Source organism: Setaria italica, chromosome VII (genome assembly GCF_000263155.2).
Source record: "Setaria italica strain Yugu1 chromosome VII, Setaria_italica_v2.0, whole genome shotgun sequence".
Lineage (NCBI taxonomy): Eukaryota > Viridiplantae > Streptophyta > Magnoliopsida > Poales > Poaceae > Setaria > Setaria italica.
The window spans coordinates 15,432,455-15,444,400 of NC_028456.1; the positions used below are offsets into that span (position 1 = coordinate 15,432,455).

General features: G+C 47.1%; 1 protein-coding gene across 1 annotated transcript; it reads left to right on the forward strand.

The window, feature by feature from the left end:
- Positions 1-263: 263 nt before the first annotated feature.
- On the forward strand, positions 264-1,235 carry LOC111257945 (putative F-box protein At3g24700). Its single transcript, XM_022828499.1, has one exon. It carries the CDS (start codon positions 264-266, stop codon positions 1,233-1,235), a length of 972 nt encoding a protein of 323 aa, XP_022684234.1.
- The last annotated feature ends 10,711 nt before the right edge of the window (positions 1,236-11,946 follow it).

Below are 11,946 nucleotides of genomic sequence, written 5' to 3' on the forward strand. Positions count from 1 at the left end.
AAACACCTCGGTCATATCTATTGTGTCTACACTGCTAGGCAGCTCCCAGTCAAAGTGAAACATAAGATTTGCCAACATGATTTCAATGGAGGATAATGCAAAGTTTATCCCCGGGCATATCCTGGAAGTTCTTCCCTCTAAAGTCAACGCCACCAGTATCTCCCATGTCGATGAATCTCTCTGGCACGAACTCATAAATGTGCTCATAGATGCAACAACAGGTACCCATAGACGGCCTGCTGCGTACTCCTCCTACTCGTGAAATGAGGCCACCGCACACACCGCCGGCGAAATGCCGGCGCTTGACCGCCTCCTGTCCAAGCATCCCAGAGGACATACTCGTGACCGAGGTGCTCGCGCGCCTCCCCGTGAGGTCGCTCTTCCGCTTCAGGTCCGTGTGCCAGTCGTGGCGCGCGGCCATCGACGGCGACCCGCGGTTCGTGTGCCGCCACCTCGAGCTCTCCCGCGGGCGGTCGCCGCCATCCGTGCTCGACGCGCCCTGCGAGCCTCGCCTAGAGGACTACTTGGGCGTGGCCCGCTCTAAGGAGATGGAGTTCCGCAGGATCCGGCACGGCGGGGTGCGCCACGGCGGCGAGACCGCCGCCGCCGTGGACGCCGAGTTGATGCACGCGGTGGTCTGGCCCACGAACCGCTTCACAGCCATGACGCACCCCGTGCACTGCGACGGCGTGGTCCTCGTCCCGACCGCCTCCGGGGAGCTCTTCGTCTGCAACCCGGCCACCAGGGTGCTCGTCCAGCTGCCGCCGGGCAGCCCCAGCGTCATGGCAGATGCGGTGGCCTTTGGCTTCGACCCCAGTAGCAACACGTACAAGGTAGCCAGGACCTTCCACCGCCGGTTCGAGGTCATCGAGTACGACTCCGAATCCGACGACGACGGCGAAGGGTACCCGAGGGCGGAGTTCGACATCGGGCACGAGGTGTTCACGCTCGGCGCCGGCTCGTCGGACTGGGAGCCGACCGAGGACCCGCCGCACTTTATCATCCCGACGGCGAGGCCGATCTGCACGCGTGGCGCTTTCTACTGGACGGCCGTCGTCGGCTGCCCCGACGACCCGCGCCCGAGCGAGCTGCTGCGGTTCTGCCTGCGCGACGAGACCTTCACCGTCGTCTCCCCAACCCTCCGTGCTTCTCGCTGTCGGCGGGCATCATCGGCGAGCACATCTTGCCTTATGGGCTCACTCCGTCAAGTTGCCCTAAGGCCCTTAAAAGTGTAGAGCCGGCCTGCTAGCTAGGCCGGATTCAACTCCTTGTCGGAACAAATTAAACGAGTCTAAAATAAAGAAATTATTAAAAAAATAGGTAAGGGTTTCCCCATAAAAATAGTATATTTTTCTTATGATGACGAAGATCCAAAGTACATCTGACCAACCCTGGTACCAGGCCAACTGAGTGCTAATAATCTGGCCAATCCTGGTACCAGACCAACTAAGTGCTAATAATCGATGGCGACTAGCAGAGGGCTTGGACGCGAATCAGAGGGCTGGCAAGCTTATCGAACACGTCGGCATTCTTGATGCCGAGCTCGGTTACACGACACCCTCACGGAGCTCGGCCGGAAGCTATGCTGCGCGTACGCGTGCGACCCGACGTGCGTCGACGTCTGGCAGGCCGACGACGACGGGCCACGGCTGGAGTGATCGATGGCGTACCGGATCGAGTTTCTCCGGCCCATGGGGTACTCCGTCCTCACCCTCGCCGCCGACGGGGACGAGCTGCTCCTGTCCGTCGACAGGCGCATGCTCTACAAGTACAATGCGACGAGCGGAGCTCTGGATGAAGTGGTGGACATGCAACGGGCGCCGGATCACTACGGAGGAAGGCCTCCGCTGCCTCTCCGTCTCGTGCACCATGCAGTGCCATACGTGGAGAGCCTTGTGTCCATTAGCAGGCGGAACTATTAATTTTCGAGCGCAAGCAAAGAAGCAACAAATACAAGGGTTCTACAGAAAATCAAAGAATGAGGCTGCACTTTGGGTTGTAGCGGGAGCAAAGAACCTGCTAGCTTCTCTTGTCTCCTTCTTTTTAATATAACAGGCCGGTTCGTTAAAAAAAAAAGTTCTCGCAACCTAATCTTGAAGCTTTCCTCTTCGGGTCAATGGCAAGATGGCCTGTGGTGGCGGCATTTCCGGCGATGGTTTTATTTCTCTGCATAGCATCACGTGGAGATGAAGAACAACACAGAGGAGCACGAGGAAGAAGAAAGGAGCTTGAGCCTTGAGCACCATTTGGTAGCATGTCAATGGCTGCCATTCGCAGAATGATTGTACTGGGTTGTTGTCTAATAATCGGCCATGTTTGCTTCAATATATGTGGAATGTGCAGTTGTGCACGGCTTAAATACTTTAAGGCTGTGACAAGAAACTCGATATGTGGTGTGTTCCAAGAAATCAAACTCTGGCATCTCCGCTATAGGATTACTTCTCATTTGGGGACTGACTTTGATGCTGCCATCTTCTGCCGGTAAGTAATTTGTTGAACCACACCATCTAAAATCACACATACATGCATCATGTCCTATCTGATGCACTGACATCTAAAGCTATGGCTGCAAGGGACGATGGCCTGTTGTTAGCTGTCGCGCAGGGAATACTCCTGGACTCCTAGGTGGATTTGAACCTTGATATAGTTTGAACTTCCAACTTGGCTTGGAAGTACCTTAGCTTTCTGATCCTCCATGCCTCTCTTCAAGTACTTGATGGTCATCTCCATACTTTCTAATTATAATAATATCTTTAGGTAGCAATCTATTCTCAAAATAACTAAAAAGAATATACAGGAACGAGCTCACCTTATTTTTAGCACGAATCATGAAGGAGATACGAAACTTAGTGGTGAAGGTGATCTTGTGTGGGCCGCGTCGTTGTAGTGGGCTGGGAGAAGGGCGTAAAAGGAATAGGCTAGGCCTAGAATCCAGTGGGTTAAAATAGAAAATTTAGGAAAAAGAAAAATGAGTTGCTAGGCTGGGCTAGAGAAGAAAGGACTTTGGCCTAGAGTTACACTTTGGGATTTTGGTTCAGAGTTAAACATTTGGTTTAGAAATATTTTATGAGAATTTTCCATCTTTGGTTTTTATTCAAATTTGAATATATTTTGAATTATAGAAATTTTTAGGATAGATATAGGGTTTGGAGCAAACAAATGCATCACATGTGTTGAACATTCATCCATGGTTCATATTTGATAATAATTATTATCCATTATTCCTAAACTAATTAAGTAAAGGTAATTGCTTGTTTTCTGTTGAAAATCCAAATAGGCTCAAAATTTTAGTGATATTTAAAATGTTCCTAAAAATCATAATATTAAACTAATTAAATTATCTTTGTGTAGGATAGAGATATGCTGTTGTCTGCTAGGATCGTATATGAGATCAGTGCATAACATTTATGCAACATTTTGTATGAATCGCACATCCGCGTTTATATTGCACATCCGCATTTATATTGGGTGGATACTTATGGATTGCTTTTAAAAGTGTGCATAAATGACATTTTGGTATATGTCTTTTATTTGTTTTTGGAAACTCTTTTTCCAAGAATATTTGTGAGGACCTATGGTAATTATTTTAGCATGCCCTTTTTTGTTGCATCTGCAACCATCAAGACATTTAGGTTAAGAAAATTTGGATGAATAAATACATTTAATTGTTGTATTAAATGGCACCTATTTTTGTATTAGCCTTTGAACAGCATGGGCCATGAAAGGACGTTATAGTTGTAGATTTTTATCATTTTGTATTATCATCATGCAATTTATGTATTTTGTTCTTCACTTCTTTAAATATTTGAAAAATAATTATGGACTTTTTTGCAAATGTGTATATGCGGCGACACTCATTGAACAGGCAAGAAGTATAATGAATAAGTTCAGTCATTTGATATTGTAATAACTATTGTCGCATCCATATCGAGACGTGCATATAAATTAAAACAGGTTGAAATAGATGGAGAACGATATGCCAGCATTTAAAATGGTACAAATTGAAATAGATATAGGACGCTATGAATCCGACGTTATTGCTCTATAAATAGGCATGCACCGATGCTTACAAGTTTTCCAAAACACAAGAGAAACACCAAAAGTAGAGCAACCCCAACCTAGGCATAACCATGGCTCCGAATACAGCCGGATGCCCAACAAATGGGCTTAGTGTCCTCGCCATTGATGAAGATAAACACCATGCTGACTATATCACGGCCGTGCTCCCACAGTACAAATTTCATGGTAAAGTTCCATAATTTTTCTTTGGAACCAACTTGACAACTATGTAGATGAGTCTCAAAGAATCAGTATTGCAATATACCTACTGCTACTGCACCTTTTTGGTGCTTGTGATTTAATTTACTTTTTATTTTGTAAATTTCCTGTGTTACAAATAGGCTCTAATGCTTTCTTGTTCCAGTGACGGTGTATACAAGTCCTATAAGGGCACTCAACTTTCTCAAGGATCACGCACAAGATGTTGATTTCCTATTGGTAGCAGTGAACATGCAAGAGATATCAGATTTTCAATTCCTTGACATAGTCCTAAAGATGCATAGAAACATCCAAGTGATAAGTAAGTATTTAGTTTCTTACTGAAGGGATACATATTTCATACCTATTCAAATACTACCTCCGTTCTTAAATATATGATACCATTGAATTTTTTCACTCGTTTGTCTTCTCGTCTTCCCTACAAATATTTGTGCAAAGAGATAAATATACAAGTTAAGACTAAACTAGTTCTATTTTAGATCTATTGATGCCAATTTCACTTTATCAAACTAATTGATTAAATAAATATTATTAGTCAAAGTTTGAGTAAAAAGTCAATGGTGTCATATATTTAGGAACAGAGGTAGTATATCCATATATGCACCCCTTTATAGGTTCAATGGTAAATCTCTTTTTAAGAAATAGATAAGTTGACTGCTGTGTCTTATCTTTGGAACAGTGATGTCAACTATAACAACAATGGACCTGATGAAGAAATGTATTGAACTTGATGCACGTTTTTTGGTAAAGAAACCTCTTGATTCTGTTACCATATGTAGCTTATGGCAACATCTTAACCTTGGGCCTCGCAAGATGAAGATGATTCAGAATTTAATTCAAGGTTTGCAATTCTCACGAGTGCTAATTGATTTTTCCTTTTATAGAACAACAAAAAAATCTAACATTGTGAATTTTTCACGAACACAGCATTTTTCACTTTTAGCTTGGATTAAATGAGATTTACTGGTTTTAGAGAAGTATCCATTATATTACAATAGTCATCGTGGTTCGTAGACCACAAATCAAAAGGGGGTTGCTATACTACACTAGAGCGTAAATCTCCTCCCATACACCCGGATTTTTCCTCTTCCACATCCTTCTCTCTTCTCCACCTCCAGCAAGCTCCAACGATCTTTTTAGGGTTCAGGCTTGGGAGGTTCGGTGTTACCTGTGTTTGCCAGACCTTGAGGAACCTCCAGGGTGGGAGGATAATATGCGGTGGTGGCGGTAGAGACAGCGGTGAGGCGGGGCAGTGGTGGACCCCCGGTTCGGCGGTGGAGGGGTGGGGGCGAGCACTAGCGATGATTTGGCGTGGGGAGCGGTTGAGTTGGCAGCGGCGGATCCGCTGGCGGGAGCCTCCGGAGACGAGAAGGATGTTACTGGAGGCGGGGGCAAACGAGTGAGGCTCAACGACGCGTGCGAATGGAGGAGGAAGGGACGGTGGAGGGAGGGAGGGGGAGAGGGCCACGCCGGTGCTAGGGCAGCGCTTGCAAGGTGGAGGGTAGCGGTGATGGGGTAGAGGTCAGCGGCGCATCGGGAGAAAGACGATGTCCGTGAATGATAAGAGCAGGTGACAAAGCGTTGGGAGGAGATAAGGTTTGTTGGAGTTGATCTGAGCAGCTCGTTTTAGATCCAAGGGTCAAGAATTCAAGTGTGGAGCAAGGAAAAAAGCCGCTAGTGTACAGTAGACAGCCCCATCAACAATATAAATTTACATAAATGGCACACCCAATTAACCGTCACTATTGATTCCCCTTGTCGACAAAGGTGATGCTACATTAGTTCAGTTATCCATGGTTGTATGTCACCAGTGTCTCTTACATCAGTATTGTGTTGTATTCTTATCAATGTTTAGCTTTACTGTAAAAGTAATATGGTTTACTTTTCTCAAGTAATTTACAGTGTTGTAGTTTCATAAATTATTATTACTAACAAACCATATAGTATCTTTAATAGTTAGAGTTGTGTCAAATTAAGAAAAGTGTTTCCTTTTCAATATGTTTGTGTGCTAAACAATAAAATGAATGACCTATTTTCTACTTTGCATACCATACATACAGATTCTACCAGTGAAACACATGGAGGACAAAGCACTATCGCAGACTTATCTGATGATGCAGACTCCATGAACATCAGCAGTTCTAAGGTGCAAACCTCCATTGGAAGTAACACTGTAAACATCAGGCTTGTGAACTATTCAGACTCTGAAGATGGTGAAACAGCGGAGAAAAATCCCGACAAAGACCAGGGCTCAGAAACTAGCCCATCTCCAAACAACTGAAGCTGACACCTACATTCTAGGGGACTATGTGGAAGACCATTGCTTTGGGCGAGGTGGGGCTGGTGATAATTATGATCTAAAACAACAAAATAATTAATAACAACCATAGATATATTCTCATGGTTGTGCTTGTATCCGATATTGTGAAGTCAGACATAATGCAATTCCCCTATACTCATATTTCACAACATAATGGGTTTATCCAATCTTAATTTTCTTATAATATTGGGTATGTGTTGATGCCACAATGTGCCACGCCAAAGCTCAAGCACTCGAATATGCAGCGAGCAAGGGTGCACCTTGCAGCGCCTCTACACTAAACTAGTCAGATCAGTATTGCAAGCTGGCCAGATCGGATTCGCCGGTAAGCCTAGCGAATGATCCAAGGATCGCTCGTCTAGGAGGGACCATATCAGGGAAAGCGCACCTTGAGCTGTTTTGGGGTCGACATACCACCTAGAATGTACTCAATGCAAATACCATAGAGATCGAAGGAAGAACAACAGGATGAGATTGGAAAAATTAGGGCAAACAGGAAAAGATAAAAAGGGCAACAAGTAATAGAAGGGATTGAAATGGCAACAAGTAATAGAAGGGATTGAAGGGATTATCTAATGTGTCAAACTAGGTGTCGGTGCAATATATGCAACATCTCAGATTTTTCTAAAATATTATTTTGTGCAAAATATTCTGAATTTCAAAAAAAAATGTTTGAATTGTGTGGACTGCGAAATTTTTTTGTTGAAGCCTAACAAACCCAGCTCGTCTTGGACCAAACAAACCAGGCTCCCTTTTTTTGTTGAAGTCCTGTTTGCGACGCAGCCCAGCAGCAACAATCAGGGCCCATCCTGGTCCCTTCCCCTCTTTTTTCTTTTCCTCTCCTTCACGTACCCAGAAGGCCGGCCCATTTGCTTGGCACCGAACAAGACCAGCAGCAGAGCAGCCTGACCCCGGAAATTCTTTCCATCTTCCGCTAGGTTTTTTCCTATTGATCTTCCAATGTTTGAGATTTGTGTAGCTTCCCTCGACCGTCCAATCCGCTAGGCTTCGGTGTCCAGACTTTTTTTGTGTTCCATTCATTTTTATTTCACCATTCCGTTTGAATATGACTCTCTACTTCCTCCATCCAGGTCGTTGAGAAGGTGACCATAGGGTTCGCTGCCACCCGCGATCTTTCTGGCAGGTTGTTGCCGGCTCGCTCTGCTTGGGTCATCCCTAGGGGGGAGGGGTCGCCGCCTCGCTCCGCTCGAATCGTCAAGGAGGCGGCAACGGGCGTTTCTCAGATCTGCTCCCTATGCCCCAAACCTAATCTTGCTCATCCCCCCCCTACCCCTCACTTCTTAATTACTATGTTAGTGGACGGGGCACGATCCAAAGCTAGAATCATGACAAAATCGAGTGGATGAGCTTCTCTTATGCATCAATCAATCATTAGTATTTCTTTGTTAGTTAATTATAAGTTCTACTATATGTTGACTATTTTGGTGGACTGGTAGGGAAATTTAGTGTATTTTGAATAAATTATTAGTTGTATTTTGACATCTCCACATACTGGCACTGATATTTAGGGCATCTCACTCAATTACTAGTGGTAATTAGTGTACATGCCTCTTTTAGGACCTGATTGGTTGCCTGGAGCAACCAAGCATGGCTCGCACCGGTCAACCAGGCTCCCCATAGCCCAGGCAACCAAGCATGGCTCGCACCGGTCAGCTAGGCTCCCCATAGCCAGGCTATGTACATGCAACATGGTATTGTTTGGTTCCCTATTTGCCCAGAGCTCGACGGCCAGGGATGATATTTGGTTGCCCGGATGTACTCCAACATTCAGAAGAGACATGCAAGCTAGTTTGTTTGGTTAGCTGCATATATGCTAGGTTTGATCACCTCCTGCATCTAGGGGTAAGGATACCACTGTCTAGTTCATGAGGAGGCCCAAGTTACAAACAATTGCAACTAGCAATCATATTATCTTCCAAACTAAAAAAGAATAATTATGGTTTGAACGACTATTATGAAATCTTTAACAAGGCAAGCACACAGCTTTGGCTTTAATTCAGGCACTGTAGGCTTGTCGTCCTCCTTGAGCTGACGACCATAGAAGGCTGCCATAGCTTCATCTCTTGAGTTGAAGCATTGGTAGCAAGCACCCTTGAAGCCATCAACTTGTGCATGGGCAGCCTCCTAGCTAGAGAAGACTCCAATTTGGCACCCAGCATGAACAACATACCATCTCATAGCTAGCTAGAAATCATGGAACATTAGACATGCATGGGAAAAAATAATCATCATTGCAAAAAAAAACAGCATTGCAAGGAGACATGTGCTCAGTAAAGGAAAACATAACATAGGCAAAAGACATATGCTCAGAAAGAAAAAAAATAACCTACATCATTGGCAAGGATACATGTGCTCAGTAAAGAAAATCATAACACAAGCAAAAGACGTATGCAACGTGGAGACAATAGCACATCATAGGCCAAGAAGCACATGCTCAGAGAGGTTCAGAATAACATGTTCAGATCAATGGCAATGGACACATTGTCAGATTGCCAAAGACAAATAACAGTAGCATTAGGGTGAGTGGCATATCTAAATCACTAACTATATGCTAGAGTTAGCAATATTTAGCAGAGAGAGGATCGAGTGAACTGTCCAAAAGAATGCAGGATCATGTCAACTACACATGTAGAGGAGTATACCCACTGCACAACAGACCACCAGAGCAGGAAGGTATGCACAAAAGAAGCCACCACTGCACCAGATCATGACCCAGGAGAGGATCACTGGACAAAAGAGGGGTCACCCACCATGCATAGGCCCTCACATGTAGTAGTGCTTGGCCAAGAAGATCCTCAGCCACAGAACACGATGAGAATCATTCATCTTCAATAAAAGCATACCCCTGGGGCTTGTTGTCAAGCAGGTGGCTATATGCAACCATCAGAGCTTCCTTAAAGAACCCAGGCATGAACATGACTGCACCACACAAGTCAGGGTGGGAATTCTCAACCTTGATAGAACGAATAGCATCTACAACATTGTACACTGCATCAGTCATGCCAGTGAAAACAAGAACATCCTCCTTTGACAGCATAGACCTCTTTCTCTTGCTTCTAGCACTAGCTTCTAACTTGGTTCCCTCAGCTGGCTTTGTCTTGCCACTCTTGAATTCCTTAGGTAACTCATTCTTGAGTGAGCTCTCAGCAAAGTAAGAAGGAGTACCTGTAATGACTTGGATTATTTAAGCTGAGTTTAAATCTTAAGACAAGTCCCCTGATCCGGTCAACTCAGCTTCTTTAGCCATCTCGGCTAAGTCCGGGATTTCAGCCCGACCCAGCGCCTTAAGGCAGGTTTATCCTTGGGAAGTTGAACAGAACACCAAGAAAACCCTTCATAGAAGTTGGAGAATGAAGTTCCTGTAACAACTTTGTTAATTGGACCTGGATCCAATCCTCTTCCGAAGCTTCCCAAACCTGCAGCTCAAATCAGCCCCGACCCCTGAAAACCAGCCAAACCGCCATTTTCCCTAAGTCCTGAAAAGCAGGCGTTTCTCCTAACTTTGGAGCTTGGAATCCCCGAATCCACCGTGTCTTTGAACTTGGTCCTTTTACAAAAGTTGGACCTGGTTTCGTGTGCTACAACTCTTGTAAAGGGAGTCAAGGTGGCACAGTTCGAAAATCGGGAGATCCAGAGATTGAAGTTGGGCTCGGCGAGGGATCTCGCGGATCCGCCGCCCAGGCAGCGCCGGAGCGCGCATGTGCCGCACCTCAGAGCATCGCCGCCGCGTGGCGTGACCTCACCGGCGAGCGCCGCCTCGCCCAGTCGCTGGGCGCGACAAGATGGAGCAGCGCGCCTCTTTCCCAGACGCGCGCAGAAGCGCCCTGTAGACCTCTCCACCCCGTCTCGTCCAGCCCGAGGCCTTGCCGGCCGCGCCAGGCGCACTGCCGCAGCTCCACCGTCGCCCCGGCCACTCTGCGATCGAAGATCGGCTGCTCCCGCGTGCATCCGTCTCACCCAGATCCTCGGCCGTGCGCCCCAACACCTTCCGGCCCTCCCGTCACACCTCAGTCGTGCTGCCCGCGCGTGCACCCTGCGGCGCTACCGTCTCCGCCAACCGCCGCGCAGGCAGTGATAGCTCCTTCCCCTGCCTCGCCAGTAGTGTGCCCCGGCAAAGCCGCTGGTCCCGCGCATGCTCGTGTCACCGCTCTCCTTGTCACCTCGCCTGCAGCGCCCTCGCCTGCAGTGCCTTTCCCTCCCTCCTGTCCGCCAATGCCGCCACCGCCATGGATGGCCGTGACCACACATGCGCGCAGACCAAGCAAATCAGTGAGCCCAGCAAACCCGCTTCACCCCAGCCCAAATCCTTGCTACCCAACCAGGGAAAGTTTGCACCCGAGCTCGCCAATGGAGGCGTTGACCAATCGCCGCCGCGATAGAGCACTTCTTCTCCCTCAATCTTATCCTTGTGCCCGCTCGAGCTCGCTTCCTTCCTCCGAGCACTTCCGCGCAGCTATAAAAGGGGTATCGAAGCCTCTTGCCAGAGTTCCCTTCGCTACCACCGCCTTTGCTACACCACTTGCTCTGTTCTTCTCCATTGCACTCGCCGCCACACACTCCTTTGCTTCACGCTCAAGCGCCACCGCCTGAGCTCTCTGAGGAGCTCCCACTTTCCGCCAACACCTCGCCTTGCCGACCCCGCTAGCCGTTTCGCCATCCTCTCGTGCAGCTCTAGAGCTTGCGTGTTGTTCCCGAGAAGCACCACCGCCATCGGAGCACCGCCGGACCTCGCTGACGGCACATACGAGCTACACCCGGTGCCCGAAGACGAAGTCGTAGCCCAGCAGCTGCTTGCAGGAGCTGAGCCCGAGCACGCCGAGGATCAGTTTGCTTCCGCGCCGCTCGAAGGCAAGCCCCGGAGCATAACCCAGTTTTTTTCTAAATTTATGCATGCCTTCCGTTGTGTGTGTGTGCATTTACGTTTCAGGAGTTGTTTGAAACCGTAGATGCGTGACTTAGTTTCCCTTGATCTGAACACTAGTATGATAGGCCGATTAGTTGCTTTGCTTAATTAGGACTCGGTAAAAGTCGAGTGATTTCCTGTCACTCGCGAGTTATAGGAGTTGCTTGCTCTCCTTTTGTTACAACTATAAGGATGATGGACGGGGCAGGGCTCTGTGAATTATTTTGGTGGTCGGTGGATGACCCTGTCCGTCTACATGAAATTGGTTTAAGGTCGAAAAGTGATGGTGTTCGTGATCAAGTGTTTGAAAGTACTAATCTCATACCTAGTATGGGATGGGGAAGCCTAGTACCTGATTGAACCAGGACATGAGCGGTTCGATCCACTATCTCTGGAACAGAGTTTCCCTTGCGTCCGCATGTGG

Bases quoted from the DNA above. Each gene is read 5' to 3' on its own strand.
- LOC111257945 (XM_022828499.1), top strand. From the start codon at position 264: ATGAGGCCACCGCACACACCGCCGGCGAAATGCCGGCGCTTGACCGCC.